Genomic DNA, 18506 nt, shown 5'->3' with positions numbered 1-18506 from the left:
GACTCCCTTCATAATAAAAAGTAAGCCCTCAGCCTTGTGGGGAGCACCCTGAGGGATAAGGGGCTTACTTTTTATTACTCGAGGTTATGATGTATTGGGGAGGAGGAATTATAGGGACAGTTTCTATATGATGATAAACTTAGCCCTGTTCATCTTTATAAAAATGCTAAGTATTTCAGGATTGTAGCCATAGAATAGTACTTCAAAGGGTTTTCAAGTGTGTTTTCATTGTTGGATAATATGTAAAATCTAAAAAAAAAAAAATCTTGTCATCTTGGCTTCTTTCTCAACTGACATGTAATAAGCCCCCCTGTTCTTGATTTTCTCCTTGGCATAGGGCTGGCACGTTGAGCAGGCTCTTTAGATCAAGTCCGGTTGAAGGGCATGGAGGAGACCCTGACTCCTGGGCCCTGTTAGCAGCCCAAGGCTGTGAATTTGCTCACTGCACCAGCTGCAGGCTCCTCTGTGCCTGTGCCTGTGCCCGTGCCTGTGCCCGTGCCCGTGCCTGTGGAGGGGGAAGGGGGCCAGGCCTGGCCTTTGCCTTGCAACCTTCTGTCCAGTACTGTCACAAGAGAGCGGTTCTGTGCATTCTTTGGTTTTGTTTTGTTGTTGCTTTTTTTAATCAAAGGAAGGAAATGAACACATAACGATCTCAGAGTTTTAACATTGATAAAAATGACATCTGACCCTCTTCTCCTTGGCTTTGAAGTAGCCTTTCCTAGGGCCTCCTGAGGGAGCCGCGCCTGCAGCAGCCCTTACTGTGGCTGCATTATGGCTTTTCCAGCAGCTGCTGTGGTTTTTGAATTGCTTGTTTTAGTATTTTTGTTATAAATTAATATCTGCATTTTAAAGTGCACACCCTCTCCCTCAAAATAACTTTTTCCTGCTTGTCATGTTGATGGTAGTGCAATAAAAGATTAAGAGCTTAGGAAGCTTCATTTAGCAGCGATGCTTGAATCTGGCAACAGAATGATGTTTATTCTTGCTTCCTTTTTACTAGTTCAGTACAGTTCGAAAATCTTATCTGTTAACGCCATTCATAATGGTAGTTTGGGTGTTTGGTTTTCACTGGATTGATATAGGAAGTGGGGCAGTTTCGTCGCCATCCAGATAGGGCGTGTGGGGGCCTTTAGTGAAGACTTGGGAGAGGTAAAGGTGTGGGAACCCAGGGAAGGGATTCTGAAAAATCCAGATTTTGATTTTTTTATTTTATTTTATGAAAGTGATTACAAAAATAGGCCTTGCAGCATTTTGGAATTTGACTCTCTATTAGAAAGTCCAGTGGCTATGCCCGTTTCCTCACAGTGACCTTAACTGCTCAGCCTCCCCTACTGTTCCTCCAGCTCCTCCCTGGCCTGCATTCCTCCTCCTGCTCTCTCTGCTCCTCCCCACCAGTGTCCTCCCTGTTTCTCTCTCTGATCCCTCCCTGGTCTCTTCCTGATCTCCAGACTTGCTGCCCTCCCCTCCACTCCCCTCCCCTGCCCTGCCCAGAGCCACTTCCTCTCTGAGTCTCAAGTTCTGTCCCCTGACCTAGGAGGATTTTCATGCCCAGAGCAGAGCTCCTGCCTCTAAGCCACACCCTCTCCTCATGGACCTTCTGGGTCCTTTCTCTGCTTCCCTAATACTTTTCCATGTAAGTAGGGTTTTATAGTTTCACACTCCTTTTCTTCCTTGGAGCTCTTAGGATGTCACAGATCTGGCTTTCACTGTTCTTTGCCTTCTACTCATTTTCATTAGCTGCCTGGATTTTTCACAGCTTAGTCTCCCCTCCTCTTCATCCTTTTCACTCACTGCCTTCCCTGTCACTCAGGCTCAGAACCAATCACTTGTCACATGCCCACTTCATTCCCCACCTTCTACTCTACCCAGCCTAACCCATGCCTGCCACCTAGCCACTGGTCAAATTTAATGTCTTCTGACAGTTGTCGTGGCCTCCTTACTGGTTCCTCCCCAACCCAGCCCATCTTCTATTCTGTGCAACTGCCGGATTTCTACTGTAGATCACTACAGTCCCTCCTGCCCTCACTTTATTGCTGTCCCTCGCTCCTGGCTTATTCTGCACAGCAATCATTACCATCAGGTCTTGTATATTTCACTGTCTTCTTATCCCACTGAAGATAAATTCCATGCTGGAAGGGGTGTCTGTCTGTTTAAAATGTATTTTATTGATTTTTTACAGAGAGGAAGGGAGAGAGATAGAGAGTTAGAAACATCGACAAGAGAGTGTCATCGATCAGCTGCCTCTTGCACACCCCCCCCACTGGGGATATGCCCACAACCAAGGTACATGCCCTTGACCGGAATCGAACCCAGGACCTTTCAGTCCCCAAGCCGACGCTCTATCCATTGAGCCAAACCAGTCTCGGTGGTGTCTGTCTGTTTAATCAGTGCAGGTAATATAGCAGTGATACCTACCTTCCTATGGGGAAATGGATGCTGCTACTTACACTGCTGATGGGAGTGTAGTTGTTGTCTTCTGTAGGAGATAATTTGGTGATATCTATAAAAATTATAAATGCATATACCTTTTGACCAAGCTATTTCACTGAGATTTTACCCCACATACCAGGTGTACTGGTTAACAGTGTGGATTTTGTTATCAACGAAAACACGATAATTTCAAGAGAAACATCAAAAGTGCTTTATTCAAAGTAATGTCCATCGCTAGCCACACATTTCCCCCATCTTTCAGGTAATTTGTGGATACCGTCCCAATAGAACTTTTCTTGTTTTGAGGCAGACCATTCAGAGACCCATTTGTCCACTTCTTCGTATATGTTGAAGTGCTGCTCAGAAAGTACATGTGCCATCGATCAGAAGAAGTGGTAATCTGAAGGTGGGTTAATACTTCTCAGGCAAGATCTTTGAACATGTATTTACTTGTTTTGAAGTGTGTGAAAGTGTGTCACCATGAAGCAAAATTACCTTGCTGTGTCTTCTGGCCCATTCTAGTCATTTTACGATCAAAGTGTGGTTCAAATTGATTATTTGTTGTCGGTAGCAACCAGTATTAATGGTGTCACCTGATTTTAGAAGCTCATAATAACGCCACACCTTCCTGATCCCACCAAACGCAGAGCATTGTCTTCTTGAAGTGAGTTGGCCTTGCAGTCCATGTTGATGGTTGACCTGGATCAACCCATGATTTTGTGCATTTGGGATTTTCAAAATACACTTTTCATCGTCAGTCACAATTTGATGCAAAAAAGACTTTCATTCGTGCTGTTGAAGCAACATTTTACTGATGACTTTTCAGTTTTCCATCAGTTGATGTAGCACCTATTTTCCTTTAAAATATTTCCCATTGCTTGTAAACGATCAGAAATTGTTTGCTAAGGAACGTTTACTCTTTCTGCAAGTTGTTTTTGAGTTTTACTCACATCTTCATCCAATAATGCTTATAATTGTTCGTCTTCAAACTTTTTCGGTTGACCTGGATGTTCTTTGTCTTTCACATAGAAGTCATCACTTTTAAAGGGTTTAAACCAGCGTTCACTAGTATCTTGAGTTGGAGCATGTTTACCATAAGCTTTCCGAAGTATACGGTAACTTTTAGCAGTACTTCAAAATAAAGTAATGAACCCACAAATGCTCTTTTTTTGGTATGAAATTTGACATTTTTAAGTGTAAAAACATCTACGATGTTAACACCTTCAGCAAATTTGACATATGAAGTTTTGAAGCTTGTTGTCAATACAACAAAATAGCATACATATCAAATCGCATATATATCAACATATGTGTAACTACATCTGTTGAAAAAAATCCACATGTTTAACCGGTACACCTACTATATGTGAAAAATGCCCTGTGTACAAGGGTATTATTGCTACACTAGAGGCCCGGTGCATGAATTCGTGCACCAGTGGGATCCCTCAGCCTGGCCTGGGGGATTGGGCTGAAACCGGCTCTTTGACATCCCTCTGCAGGGTCCTGTATTGTGAGAGGGTAGGCCCAGGGATCTTACCTGTGCACGATTGGGGCCAGGGAGGGCTGTAGGAGGTTGGTCAGCCAGGGAGGGATTGTGAAAGGGCTCCAGAGTGTGTCAGGCCAGACTCACTCAGTCCTGATCGGCTGGACTCCAGCAGCAAGCTAACCTACCAGTTGGAGGTCTGTCCCCTGGTGGTCAGTGCACATCATAGTGAGCAGTTGAGTGGCCTTAGCTTATCATTAGCATATTATGTTTTGTTTTTTAAATATATTGATTTTTTACAGAGAGGAAAAGAGAGGGATAGAGGGTTAGAAACATCGATGAGAGAGAATCATCGATCAGCTGCCTCTTACTCCCTACTGGGGATGTGCCCGCAACCACATGCCCTTGACCGGAATCGAACCTGGGACCTTTCAGTCCGCAGGCCGACACTCTATCCATTGAGCCAAACCGGTTTCGGCAGCATATTATGTTTTGATTGGTTGAACGGATGACTGGACACTTAGCATATTAGGTTTTTGTTATATAGGATAAATACCTGTCAGCCAGGGACTCTTAAACTATAGTATACTCATATAATTGCATACTCTGCAGCATAAAGAAAGCTGTTTTTGTGCCCATGCAGACAGATGTGTGGAAGTCTCTGGATGAGAAGGCAGGGGTGCAGACCTTGCATGGTGTGCTCTGGCATGAAAAACAAGAGTACACAGGTTCATATTCTTGTCCATGCACAAGGACACTGGACAGAGAAGAGAGAAGCTGCTAGCAATGACAGGCCGATGTCATTGAGGATCCTACTGTATGCTTTATATCAGGCGTCCTCAAACTTTTTAAAGTGGGGGCCAGATCACGGTCCCTCAGAGAGCTGGAGGGCCGGACTATATGAACTACTAATTCCTACTGTAACACCTCAGCTGCGCTCACTGCCCAAAAAACCTGGCGGGCCGGATCAGACTCCTCTGCGGGCCGCATGTGGCCCGCGGACCGTAGTTTGAAGACGCCTGCTTTATATGAATGATGAATATATATTATCTAATAAATAAATGAAAGCTAGCCTTGCATGTTATTGTAAGAACTAAAGAGCATGTACAGAGCTTGGGCATGGGCCGGGCATGCACAGTAGATTCTCCATGCTTGCCCCTGTATTTGAGCACACAGACAGAGTTGGACCCATGATTGTTTTACAGTTGCTTAAACTGGCATGCCCGGTGCACAGGTGCTGGAGTGTGCACAGGTGGCCACAGGACACGGAATGTGGGCTCAGGTTTTTGTCCGTGAGGTGCAGTGACGTGTCCACGTACAGTAGTCGCAGTGAGCTGCTTAATATGGAACGAAGCTTTTCACTGTGCTTGTCATCCCAGTAGCACCTAGTTTATGATGGGCTGTAGCTACCCGTCATACCTCAGAGTTGCAGAGCAGCACAGTTCTTACTTGATAGTATTGTAATTTCGAGTTCTAATGGAATTGTGTTGTGTTTGTTTAAGCCAAGAGTAAAATCTTCTCCTAACCATAGTGCTAGAAGTTTTTATGTCTGTCCTTAGCCCGGGCTAGTTTGGCTCATTGGTTAGATTATGGGCCCCAGATTGAAAGGTGGAGGGTTCCATTCGAGGTTAAAGGCACGTATCTGGGCTGTATGCAGTTTCCTCAGCCCCAGTAGGCACATGTGCATGAGGCTATCAGTCGATGTTTCTCTCTCTCTACTTCTCTCTCTCTCTCCCTCCCTCCCTCCCTTCCTTTTCCTCCTCTCTCCTTCTCCCTCCCTCCCTCCCTTCCTTCCTTTTCCTCCTCTCTCTCTCTCCTCCCTCCCCTCCACGAAATCAATGGACAAAAAAATGCTTGGGTGAGGATCGAAAAGAATGTTCCACATGTGATAGAAGGACAGTGGCGCGATTGTGGGAAAACAGGTTTGACTTGGTTGTGGGGACATGGGAGGTGCTGGGCCGCCTGACCAAGCCACCCATGGGGGGTGGGAAGTGGCCACCCTTAGACACTGGGCTAGCAGGCCAGTCACCTTCATGGGGCAGGAATGCTGGAGCAGCCTGGGCCTGATGGGAACAGCAAGGTCTGGCCTGGCCTTGCAAGTTCCCTGTGACCTTGTGTGGATGAAATGGTGACAGGCTTGGGGAGTCCCGCTGGGGCAGCACTGGCTCTTAGGCCGTACAGTTCATTAATCTCCTTGAAAAACCCAGGTTTTTATTTTCTGTAAAAGTGCAGCACACACATCAGAGTGATGAGAAAGTGCCCAGCTCTTGGCGGGGTTCAGGGCTCCCAGCCAGCGAGGTGAAGGCGTCAGTTGCTAGAGGGGTGGCTTCGGAGGATGTTTGGCCATAGGAGTCTCTGAGAACCTGGGGACTTGCGCATGTGATTTGGGGCGGGGCCGCCCTGTGGGGGCTGCTGGGCCTCTGGCCTCCAGGTCTGCAGGCAGGTGGTGCTGTGCCTGTGGGTGCGTTTTACTTTTGGCCTTTTCTTCTTTTGGTTTGAGAGGCAAGACTCTCCTAACCTGTGCCTGTTAAGAAATGGTTGGTCAGTGGACCAGTAGTGAGCATGGAATAGCGGGGCTATGATCGGGCCCATACTCTTGAATTAGTCACCTATCTGTCCCCCCTCCCCCCCTTTTTTTTTCCTCTTGAAATTCTTTATTGTCTGTTTCTTAAACACCACCTTCTTCCGGAGGAGATGTGTAGGGATTGTCTGTAAAGGGACTCCCAGGACAGCGGCCCCAAGGAGGAAGCCTGCTCCAGGGCTGCGGTGGAGCCGGGGTGTGTGTGTTGAGTCCTGTGTGCTGCTGGCAGGGCCTCCCCACCTGGGAACAGCTCAAGCAGGGCAGGCGCAGTCTGCTCATGACTGAGGGGAGACCAGCACTGCAGGTCCCTGGGTCCTCACAGAGGACGCTGTGCAGGTGCAGTGCCTTGTGACCAGAGCCTCCTAGTAGAAGAAATGCCCCTCCAGCGTGGCCAGCACCTGGCACAGTGGCTGTTGAATCATCAGCTCCCTCTGTGAAGGCCAGAGCCTCACACCCAAGTGCAGTTGTAGAAAGTCTTTGTTCAAGCGGCCAGAACGCTCTTCGCTGGCGCGTTTGGCCACGGGAGAGAGTGGCATGCCCGGGCGACTTGTCCCTTGTCACCGAGCAGCAGACAGCTTTTTTGCTGGAACATAGACATTTAAGCTGCCCATTGTGATAACGTGTTCTCCTTTGTCTTCACAGAGACTAATAGACAAGTCACGAGTAACCTGTGTCAAATGGGTTCCCGGTTCGGAAAGCCTTTTCCTAGTAGCCCATTCGAGTGGGAACATGTACCTGTATAATGTGGAGCACTCTTGTGGCACCACAGCCCCCCACTACCAGCTCCTGAAGCAGGGCGAGAGCTTCGCCGTGCACACTTGCAAGAGCAAATCCACGAGGAACCCTCTCCTCAAGTGGACGGTGGGCGAGGGGGCCCTCAACGAGTCTGCTTTCTCCCCAGATGGCAAGTTCTTGGCGTGCGTGAGCCAGGACGGGTTTCTGCGGGTGTTCAGCTTTGACTCTGTGGAGCTGCACGGCACCATGAAAAGCTACTTTGGAGGCTTGCTGTGTGTGTGCTGGAGCCCGGATGGCAAGTACATCGTCACGGGGGGCGAGGATGACCTGGTGACAGTCTGGTCTTTTGTAGACGGCCGAGTGATAGCTCGAGGCCACGGGCACAAGTCCTGGGTCAGCGTGGTGGCGTTCGACCCCTACACCACGAGTGTAGAAGAAAGCGACCCTATGGAGTTCAGTGGCAGTGACGAGGACTTCCAGGACCTGCTCCACTTTGGCAGAGACCGAGCGAATAGTACCCAGTCCAGGCTGTCCAAGCGGAACTCCACGGAGAGCCGCCCCGTCAGTGTCACGTATCGGTTTGGCTCTGTGGGCCAGGACACGCAGCTCTGCTTGTGGGACCTCACGGAAGATATCCTTTTCCCCCACCAGCCCCTCTCCAGGGCACGGACACACACAAATGTCATGAACGCCACGAGCCCTCCGGCCGGGAGCACTGGGAACAGCGTCTCGACGCCCGGCAGCTCCGCGCCCCCCCCTCTCCCGCGGTCCAACAGCCTCCCACATTCCACTGTCTCCAACGCCGGCAGCAAGAGCAACGTCGCCGACGGGGCCATCGCGTCTGGGGTCAGCAAATTCGCAACACTTTCCCTACACGACCGGAAGGACAGGCACCACGAGAAAGATCACAAGCGCAACCACAGCATGGGACACATTTCTAGCAAGAGCAGTGACAAACTGAACCTCGTTACCAAAACCAAAACGGACCCCGCTAAAACGCTGGGCACGCCCTTGTGCCCTCGAATGGAAGACGTTCCCTTGTTAGAGCCACTCATCTGTAAAAAGATAGCACACGAGAGGCTGACTGTGTTGATTTTCCTTGAAGACTGTGTAGTCACTGCTTGTCAGGAGGGGTTTGTTTGCACATGGGGAAGGCCTGGCAAAGTGGTAAGTTTGAATCCTTAACGCTGCCCCAGACCGAGGACTTGAGTAGGTAGTGATTTTTTTCCTTGTGGGAGGGGTGGGTGTACAATGAATGAATGACACTTCTTAATGTAAATCTAAATGCATCAGAGCCATACTTTTGGATACTGCATGCCATGTAATTCTGAATCATTTGATAATTCACCTTAGAATGTTTAAAAAATATAATCAAACTAATTGCCAGCCAAGTCCGACACCCTCCTGGGAGTATATAGAGTCCCAAGGTGAGCGCTCCTGTCTTAGACTATTTCGATTTTAGGGAAATCATGACAGTGTGGGGAAACAATGAATTAAAAAGCTAAAATTAAAATTTCTGCTTTAACTGGAATATTTTTGCTTAACTACTCAATTAGACAATTGTACACCTGATCAGAGCGTGTTCGCACGGACGGCCACTGACTGTCATTTATAGTCCAGTTTTTTATCTTAATCATAAAATGTTTAGGAATCTATGAAATTTAACTTTAGGAACAAAGCGTTCAGCAGGGTTGATTGATATTATTTTTACATTGTTCTGGCAATCCACAGAAAGAGAAGAGCCTTAATTTTTAAAACCCATTTTAGTCATTTTATGACAATTAAAATTGTTTAATAAACATCTTTTTTCAAAGAAGCAGTTTGTACCACTTTGATTGAGATTCTGTGCACTAAATAAAATACCCACGTTCCTCAAGCCTGGGCGGTTCCCGTGAACTGCGGGCCGAGGTTGCCCACCGCACGTGTCAGAAGTGCCTCTTGCCACGGAAGCCAAGACCTTTCCTGTCTAGTGCGCTTTTGCTTGTGTTTTTTTTTTTTTTTTTTCCAACAAGAAAAAGGTTTCATTTTCTTTTGGGGCAGGTTTTGTTTTGTTTTTACTTCTTGGGAGGTTTTTTGGTCACGAAGGCTCATGACTGTAGGCCCTGGGCAGCTTCTTTAGCTTTGTTTTGTACAGACTGACAGACCCTCCTGATCCCCTCCTTGTCTTTCAAACCCCCCCCCCGCCTCGGCAGTCCAGGTTTGGTTTTCACACTAGAGGGGAAGTCCAGCTGCAGGGTGTCCTTATTGTCGGATGGTGGTCCTTCCAGGGTCATTCTTGGGATGCTGACACTGGCCTGGCCCTCAGGCTCCCATCCCAGCACCTCACCCTGGGCCCAGGTGCCCACTGGATGGACCCGCTGCGCCCGGGGAAACTGCGGTGTTTGGTCCTGAGTCCCTATGACCCTTCTCAGCTGAGGAGGAGACAAATCCCAGCTTTCACACGGATGCGATGGTTCTTTGAGCGCTGTGTTTTATGTCAAGATGACGATTATCTGGTTTATTAACTTATTTTGGTCATTTAGGTTTGTCCTGTTTTGCACACTTTTGTAATTAAATATGGCGATGCTGATAACTTGTGCTGGTTTGAGTAGTGAATGCCATTCAGCGAAGTGAAGACCTGGATGTTCAGCTCTGATGCGTGAGGCTCTGTGCGCTCTCAGTGCGCCCTCCAGGGAAGGCCACCCACACCTCACCCGTCACGCTCCCGAACGCAGGTGGTGTCTGTCACTGAGGTCGCAGTGGCCGCGTTCTGCCACAGGAGGGCCCGGGTGGCCTTCAAGGGGCACCTCTCCGTTGAGGCATTATAGCCCGTGGGGATGGTGACATCCCCTCTACCAACTGTTAGACGTGGCCCTTCGTCCCTAAACGTTCATGTTCTAAGGTAGCAAAGGCAGTGCCCATGGACTGGCAACTTAGGAGGCTGTCAGATGGGGAGATGAGGAACCAGCACTCCATGCGCAGTTTCATGTTCCCACCTAGCTTTAGGAATCCCATCCCAAAGGCTTCTGAGGCATTGAGCAGTTTGAAAATCAGGCCTTTGTGTTTGGTCTAAGTGGAGAGTGGCTGCTCCCAGGGGAAGGTTACGATGCCCTTGCACTTCCCTCGCACCACTCACGGCATGACTCACACTCGGCACTGGGCGCTTTCTGGTTCTTCCTGCCCTTCAGCATCCTCAGCTGCGCCGACTGCAGTGAGGGAGGGGCTGCTGGTGCCCTGGCAGGCCACCTGCCTAAGAGACACTTGGGTGAGGTTAAGAGGAGGGTATTGTTCCTTTTAAAAACTCTAAAGTGTGCTCACAGGAGCCAGTGGTGCCTGTCTCTCCCACCACTCACCCTGCCAGGCTCCTGACCTTTTCTCGTTCTTCCAGTTCCTGCTGGTGTGGGATCCTATCGGCCTGTCCGGGAGGCTGCCCGGGGCCCCTGCTGGGTGTCAGGTGCTGGGGAGGCACAGGCTTCCGCTCTTCTGATACCTGCCCCCCTTTGACAGCCCGCAGAGCCCCTCTCCTGCAGGCGGGAGGCGGGAGGACCAGCTTGAGGAGAAGAGGGTGCTGCCCAGGGCAGGCAGTTCCTCCCATTCCCCTCAGACCCGCTCCAGCACTGGCTCCTGCGGACCTGGTGTGACAAGAGGGGCAGGAGGGGAGGGGACTGGAGTGGTGGGTCCTGACTGGTGGATGAGGCACTAAGAGAAACCTGGGGAGTGTTTTCATAGTTTTCTTCCAAATGCGAGCTTCCTCAGTGAAAATTTTCAATTTCCAGCTTAAACACTGTCCTTTCTCAACTTGCCCTCTGCAATGAAAGGCATGGGCAAGAGGAGGCGTTACCACTCAGTCAGCAAGCTCCCCTGTCTGCACGGAAGGGAAGCAAGGGTGGAGGCAGGGGCAGGAGTGAGGCCCAGAGGCCGCTGCTGGCTCCTTCCTGGCAGTATGCCGGCCACTCTCTGGCCACAGCCAGGCAGCCAGGCGGGCGTCGCCGAGGCAGCTCTGGCCCCACTGATGGGGCAGGGCAGGATGATTCAGAATCCCCTGAGGGCTAGAGACACAGCCTTGATTTAAAGCAAGTATGTAAAAGGGAATAGGCAGCCACTTTTGAATAACCAATAACTTTCAGTAACTTTACATTCTAAACAAATAGTGGTTAAGAATCTTAATTTTGTCTTTTGTGCCAATTGAACCTTCTGACATTTTGGAGTGTTCTCCTGTGAGCCACTTGCTTGGGACTAAGAAGAGTAAATGCCTTAGGTTAGAGGGATGGACGAGTGCAAAGACAAGTCAGTCACAGCAGAGATGATTGTGTCAGACCTTCAGAGACCTCTGTCAGCACGCCACGAGGAGCCCCACGGCACTTCCTAGGATTTGCAGGCACGTGGGGGTATCCCTCCCAGGTTACCCGGGCTCGGCTCCGGCCAAGTCCCAGCTGGCTGGTAGCCGGGAAGCCACTTCTCCTTCATTCCTCCACTTCCAGGGTTGCATCTTGAATTTGTAAGAAATTGTCAAGTTTCAGGTTCACACCGCAGTCCATGAGGCCGCTGTATCAGGTGGCTGTGCCATCAGGTGGCTGTGCCGGTGTACAAGGGTCACATCACCTCTTGCCTGGGAGGGAGATGTGATCTGTTTGTTCAGGAAGCTCAAGGGGTGAGGGGTCAGAGAGGGCGTGGGAACCGGGTGCCCCATGTTGTGTTTCTGACTGCCCGAGGAAGCACTAAAAGTGGAGTTGGACTTCAGGTTTGCAGGAAAGATGCGGGAGGGCTTGGCCCTGGGGACCGGGGTGGGGTGGACGGGCGGAAGCAGTGGGCCTTCGTTGTGACCATCTCCCCGTGTCCACAGTGGGGGCTTCCTTCCTCAGCCGGGAGCCTCTGTGTGCCCGTCGTGACCCGGGGCCCGGTGGCACACTTGCCATCATGGGCTCGGCAGTCTGGGAGCGGAGGCCAGGGCCGCAGAGAAAAGCACTTGTATTCAGCTGTTCCCCTCCGAACCCAGAGCCCAGCTCACACGTGGGACACACCCCTGGTGGTGGGAAGCCGCCCACAGGCGCTGGCTTCACCCGTCGCGGCATCTGTTACATGATGTGTGTGTCCTAAGTTGCTGTCTCTCAATGGAAAAGTGTAAAAGGTTTTGCATATTTTATTTCTGTATACCTAAGTTTATTAAAGATTATGTTAGGTGACACTGTATAAAATTGTATGAATATTTATTTTTAGTGAAAATCAAAAGTAAAAATTTGTATGTATTTCCTTTTTTTATATTTTCATCTAATTTCTTGACAACTTGAATAAATTTCACAAAGAGCCTTCCTAACATGAAATGCTGGTAAATGCAGTTCTTCACTGTGGCAGTAATGAATGGCGCTTTAGTGTCATTGTTGTTACTTAAAGTTTTAAGAAAACCACATTCGCGTCCCTGCCTTGGTGTTCGCTGTCCCCATCTCACTGTGACAGCGAGAGACTGCGGGTTGCCTCTGGGACTGACGTTAAATAAAAGTGTGAATGATAAATGTAGATAATTTTCACTGTCACTTTGACAGCTAAGCTTTATAAAACCCCAATGACCCCAAAAGGCAGAGCGTGCCCATGCTGTAAGAGTAAGGGCCTCGGTAAGGTGGACCGAGCGGACACGGGGTTGGCTACCTCTTGTCACTGCTGTTTCTTGTGATGAGAAACGTATTAGGTCTAGTAATAATTAATGTCGTTTTCTAATACTTTTTTTAAATCGAATTTATTTAAACAATACAACAAAATTTAATCAACAATATAGTTGCCATTGTTTTCTACTACTTGTGCCCAATGCTCAGGAAATATTTTAATCCCTCTGTTGTAAAATTCTTGTGATTTTGATGCAAAAAATTCGGTCAGTGCATTTTTGAGGCATTCTTCATTATTAAATTTTTTTCCAAGAAGAAAGTTTTGCAAAGAACGAAACAAATGGTAATCGGAAGGGGCAATATCAGGAGAATATGCAGGTTGAGGGAGAACTTCCCATTCCAACTGGCACAGTTTTTCAGCAGTGATTCTTGCAGTATGCGGTCGTGCGTTATCTTGGTGAAGAATTACGCCCTTCTGATTAATCAGCGTGGGTTCTTTTTCTCTTAAAGCTTGGGCTAACCTTTCCAATTGGGCACTATACACTGCACTTGTAATGGTTTGGTTAGATGGTAAAAGTTCATAATGAAGAATTCCTTTAAAATTCCACCAAACACACAACATCACTTTTTTCGCATGCAAGTCAGGTTTTGGCGTGGGCTGCGGGGCCTCATTTTTGTCCAACCATTGAGGCCACCTTTTCAAATTAACATACAGCACCCCTTGTTCATCTCCGGTAACAATTTGTTCTAAAAACGGCAAACTGTTTTGACGAGAGAGGAGCGAACTGCAAATTGTGACTCTTTGATTACGGTTGTTGTCTGTCAACTCATGAGGAACCCATTTTCCAAACTTTTGGACTTTGCCAAGTGCACACAATTGATTGGAAATTGTTTTTTGTGAACAATTTAAAGTTGTCGCAAGCTCTTGTTGGGTAATTTGAGGATTTTGCACCAAAAGAGCTTGAAGAGCTTCTTGATCAAAATTGGACACACGGCCTCGACCACTCTTGTCATCTAACGAAAAATTTCCCTCGCGAAATTTCTCAAACCAACGCTGGCATTTTCTGGCGCTAACTGCATCTTGACCAAGAGCACTACAGATGTTTTTTGCAGCCTCACTTGCTTTTCTTCCTAATTGGAACTCGTAAAGCATGCAGTGCCGAATATGCCCTTCATCCGCCATCTTCTTAACCCTAGTTTTGCAACAAAAACCAAACCAAACACAAACTTTTTCAAGCAAAACTTGTTAATTGCACTTCACACGTTCTGTAGATACCACGTGTTTGAAGGTTATGTCAATACAAGTCAACGCCAAGCAAGATTTTAAACGAATGTTTGAAAACGACATTAATTATTACTAGACCAAATAGAAGGGAACCTTTGTTCCGAGTATCAGAGGTTGTGGGTGTCCGTCGTGGGGAAGGACTGGCCTCAGCCAGCTGTGGAGAGGCCTGCTTCAGGAGGCAGGTTGTCCTGGGCGCCATCGCTGTGCTGAGCACAGAGGTCACAGAGGTCAGCCCCTAGCTCTATTCAGCACCCCCTCTCCCCTCTGTCAGCAGGGAGAGGGGGAGTCTGGGTGCTGGGGGCAGGGGCGCTCTTCCTGGGAGAGTGCAGTTCACTCAAGGCTTGGGAACCAAACGCTGGGGTCGTCCTGCCTGAGGCTGCAGCATAGGAAGAGCTTCATAGACAGGATGGGGTGGGGTGGGGCGGGGGAGAGACATCCCTGTAGGAGGAAGGGGGGCCGTTTGTGGTGTCCTGCTGTGAAATGTCCCTCCAGTCAGGTGATCTGAGCAGCACCCTGGCACCCCTCTCCCTGAGCGCTTCAAGGCAGGAGGCCCAGGCCTGGGCTGCTGGTCCCCAGAGGGCAGGGGAGGTAAAGGTGAGATGGCTCCTGGGCAGGGCCTGGTGCCCGCCTCGTCCTGTCAGGTCCCTGCTGTGTCTGGAGATGCCCGGGCCTGGGGCACAGCTGGCAAGGCTGCTGGCAGGGAGCTGCCTGCTGTCTGCCTCCCTCCAGGTGGGCAGCCACCGCTCAGCGACTCCAGAGGCTTCCTGCCACCGTCCTCCGAGCCTTCTGCTCCCGCCTTCAACTCCGAGCTGCCAGGCGCAGCCAGACATCGCACCCTCGGAGTGCCCTGCTCGGACCCCCTACCACAGGAGCAGGTACTGTTCCTCGGCACGGAGTCGGTTCTGAGCCCTTCACACGGCTAGGTCTGCAGCAAATCCAGAAGGACACACACTTTCTATCCTTAAAAATAGTTTGTACTATTTTTATAACTAGAAGAAATATTAAGTCCATTCTTCCAGGTGTGGCTGCCTGCGGAAAGAAACAGCTGGCTCTGGTCCCGTGCGTCTCTCGAAACTGGCCTCTCAGTGGTTTCGGGTGGAGGCCAGCCTGGGACTCTGGAAGGGCCTCGAGCTAGAAAGACTTGGAGAGTCAGGAGGGGTTCATCCTTCCTGCCCGCTGAGCAGAGAGGTTTCAAAGCCGTAGGTGGCCACACAGCTAATTCTCAGAAGTTACAAAGATTTTGAATGAGCCTGGCCGGTGTGGTTCAGTGGTTGAGCATAGTCCCATGAATCAAGAGGTCATGGTTTGATTCCCAGTTCAGGCACATACCCAGGCTGTGGGCTCAATCCCCAGCAGGGGGCTTGCAGGAAGCATCCAATCACTGATCCTCACCTCTCCTCTCCTCTCTCTCTCTAAAAATCAACAAAAACATTTAAAAATTCAGCCGAAACCAGTTTGGCTCAATGGATAGAGCGTCGGGGACTGAAAGGTCCCGGGTTCGATTCCGGTCAAGGTCATGTACCTTGGTTGCGGGCACATCCCCAGTAGGGGATGTGCAAGAGGCAGCTGATCGATGACTCTCATCGATGTTTCTAACTCTATCTCTCTCCCTTCCTCTCTGTACAAAATCAATAAAATATGTTTAAAAAAAAACATTTAAAAATTCATACATACATAAAAATAAGTGCTACTAAACTCTCTCAATGGAGGGGCCTCTGAGGGGCTGGGCGTGCAGTACTCTGGGTCTCTGAGCTGGGGCCCCTGAGGAAGGTGGGGAGGTCCCCCTGGCAGGTGCCCTCACCTTAAGGCCAATGATGCCCAAGGAATCAGGCCCTGAGAGTCCACGTTGTCCCTCAGCCACTGGCCCCAAATCCAGGCAGAGCCGGGTTCCATGGGTTCTGGTTCCAACCAGGCAGCAATGCCAGGAAGGATCTGGACAGAATTCAGTAGGTGAACGTGGAGGACCTGTCACCACGGGCTCCTAACTGGCAGGAGTCTGTTCCGATGGCGTCCGACTGCGAGGTGAGTGGCTGGGACCCTCCGAGGCCCTGTGCGCTGGGTTAACGTACCCTGCTTTGTTTGCAGCGTTTGTCGCCATCCCCAAACCAGGCCACGTCCCCAGGTGACACTGTCATGTAGCGACCCACTACTGCTCAGAAACTCTCACCCGGACCAGGTCTCGAGGGAGTGTGACGATGCAGGCACTGCGAGCTGCACTTCAGCCACACGTGGGAGGCGCGTGTCGCCCGAATCATGAGGGGAGGGGTCACTCAGAGCAGGGCTCCCGGCAGGCAGGGTGCTCGCTGCTCATCTGAGGAGGTTGTTTCTATTTTAAATCGTTCTTTGGGGGCTGCAGTGAGAAATGAGAAATGAGCCCTGGCCAGTGTATCCCAGTGGTTAGAGCGTTGGCCCCAGCACCCAAGGGTCACAGGTTTGATTCCCGGTCAAGAGCACATACCTGGGTCACAGGTTTGATCCCCAGCCCAGGTCGGGGCACAAAGCGATATCTCTCACGTGGATGTTTCTCTCTCCACCTCCCACAGTATATGTCCCCCCTGAACCCCGCCAACACCCCAATCCCTTCCACTCTCTAAAGATCAATGGGTAAAATGTTCCTCAGGTGAAGATTAACCCAAACAATAGTGAATGAAATTTTCCTGCTTTTTACTTTGAGATTCAATGTAATTAAAATCTCATATATATGTGAAATATATACACTCAGTATAAATAACCAAACTGTTACAACTGGTACTTGTCTCCTTTTGCAGTCAGTAGCAGTCGGGCTGTCTGCTTCAGCCCCAGCTGCCCCTCCAACGGAGCTCAGGAGGCCCCGGCACTCGGCAGGCACTCAGCAGACTGTGGAGTGAGCGAGTTGGACAGGATGGTGGCCGCAGACGTGTGAGATCTCTCCCTTCTAGAGTTCTGCGCTGGGAGCCATTGAACAGCATTGCCCAGAAAGGCGTCAATGGCCACAAGCTTTCGAGTTTGGAGGGCAGACCTTGCCAGGGTCTGGCGGCAGCCGAGGAGGCCTCCTGTGCCCTAAGCCCTGGCTGGCACCTGCCCATGCGGGCCCGCAGACAGGCACAGCGCCAGGGCCACTTCAGCTGCCCGGAGACTGGCTGCCCAGCCAAGAGCAGGAGGATGTGAGCTCCTGGACACGCAGGAAACCTGCTCTCCGGTCTGCGGGAGCCTGGACTTGCTTTGTGCACGGATGTTCGAGCCCTGCCGTGGGCCAGGGAACCACACTGCCCTCCGTGGAGGCGGGCTTGTGGGGACGTGCCCCTGGGAGCCGGGGGGGGGGGGGGGGCTTCAGAGCTTGTTTGTTCCAGAGGCCAAACGCAACAAAAGGGCCTTATTTGGTGGGCAGCTCTCGTCCTTCTAGCAGGCGTCTTCAAACTACGGCCCGCGGGCCACATGCGGCCCGCAGAGGAGTCTGATCCGGCCCGCCAGTTTTTTTGGGCAGTGAGCGCAGCCGAGGTGTTACAGTAGGAATTAGTAGTTCATATAGTCCGGCCCTCCAGCTCTCTGAGGGACTGTGATCTGGCCCCCACTTTAAAAAGTTTGAGGACCCCTGTGACTAGGGCCTGGCCTGCTCGGAGAGCCCCCAGCCGAGGGCAGCCACTATTGCAGAGGCGGGGCTGAGGGTTTCCTGAGAAGCAGCATCCAGAGTTTGCTCTCTCAGGTGCGCAGAAAACCTTTCAGATTGGATGTACTTACAGGGGGTAACAGTGTTCCTGAACCCAAACACCTGTTAGTCCTTAAATGTGCGCCCAGAGACTCTTTGGGGCTGTCTGGTGGCCCCACCCCACGGACTCAGTGTGGGCCCGCCCACCTTGCAGGCCCCTCCCTCTTCGGGCCCTAGCACCTGCTCACGCCAGAGGCATCTCCCTGGCCTCGCCTCCTTGGGCCCAGCACCTCGTTTCTGGCCTCCTGCCTGTCCGTGACCCTGTCTCTGCTTCCACATGACCCAGAACTCCACCTTGAAGCCCGCTGCGGACTCCAGTGGGTCTAAAAAGCAGCTCTTTCCAAACCTTCCTGAGTGAATGTCACCCAGCTCTGAATGTCCCTGTGAAGCCTTGAACCGGCCCTCCTGGGCATCTCTGCCCCACGCGGCCCCACCTGTGTCCACGCTCATGCCCGTCCTCTGCCTGAGCCTGTGAAATGCTGATTCCACCTGCCCCGTCCACCCTCCACAGCCCAGGTGTGCGGTCACTGGTTCTGCTGCCCCAGCTGTGAGGTGGACGGGAGGCGGTGGCCACAGGAGAGCTCAGAGCGGTGTCAGATCTGTCTTACAGGAGAACAGGAAGATGGAAAACCAGTTCAAGAAATGTGCTTTAAACGTGAGTTGGAGAAGAGAAGAAGGAACACTCAGTGACTAGGTTACAATGACCAAAAGGGGGCTCCACAGGGTCTTTG

The 18506-nt window shown here is 50.5% G+C and overlaps 1 protein-coding gene across 15 annotated transcripts in view; it reads left to right on the top strand.

Annotated features, from left to right (window-relative positions):
• Window positions 1-9774, top strand: part of WDR20 (WD repeat domain 20) — a 51483-nt gene extending 41709 nt beyond the window's left edge. For 6 of the 15 annotated variants that reach the window (XM_036411698.2, XM_036411700.2, XM_036411699.2 and 3 more), the window contains one exon: window positions 7137-9774. In XM_036411698.2, coding sequence (XP_036267591.1) covers window positions 7137-8414 — 1278 coding nt within the window. In that variant the 3' untranslated portion in view covers window positions 8415-9774. Of the gene's footprint in view, window positions 1-337; window positions 489-3459; window positions 3537-4556; window positions 4713-7136 lie in introns of those variants that run through there. The other 9 variants (XM_036411709.2, XM_045571974.1, XM_045571975.1 and 6 more) reach the window with 5 other exon arrangements.
• Window positions 9775-18506: the final 8732 nt, after the last annotated feature.

Source organism: Pipistrellus kuhlii, unplaced genomic scaffold (assembly GCF_014108245.1).
Source record: "Pipistrellus kuhlii isolate mPipKuh1 unplaced genomic scaffold, mPipKuh1.p scaffold_m20_p_41, whole genome shotgun sequence".
NCBI classification, from domain to species: Eukaryota; Metazoa; Chordata; class Mammalia; order Chiroptera; family Vespertilionidae; genus Pipistrellus; species Pipistrellus kuhlii.
The sequence above is the reverse complement of the archived record's forward strand: the minus strand, read 5'-3'. Positions and strand labels throughout refer to the sequence as shown.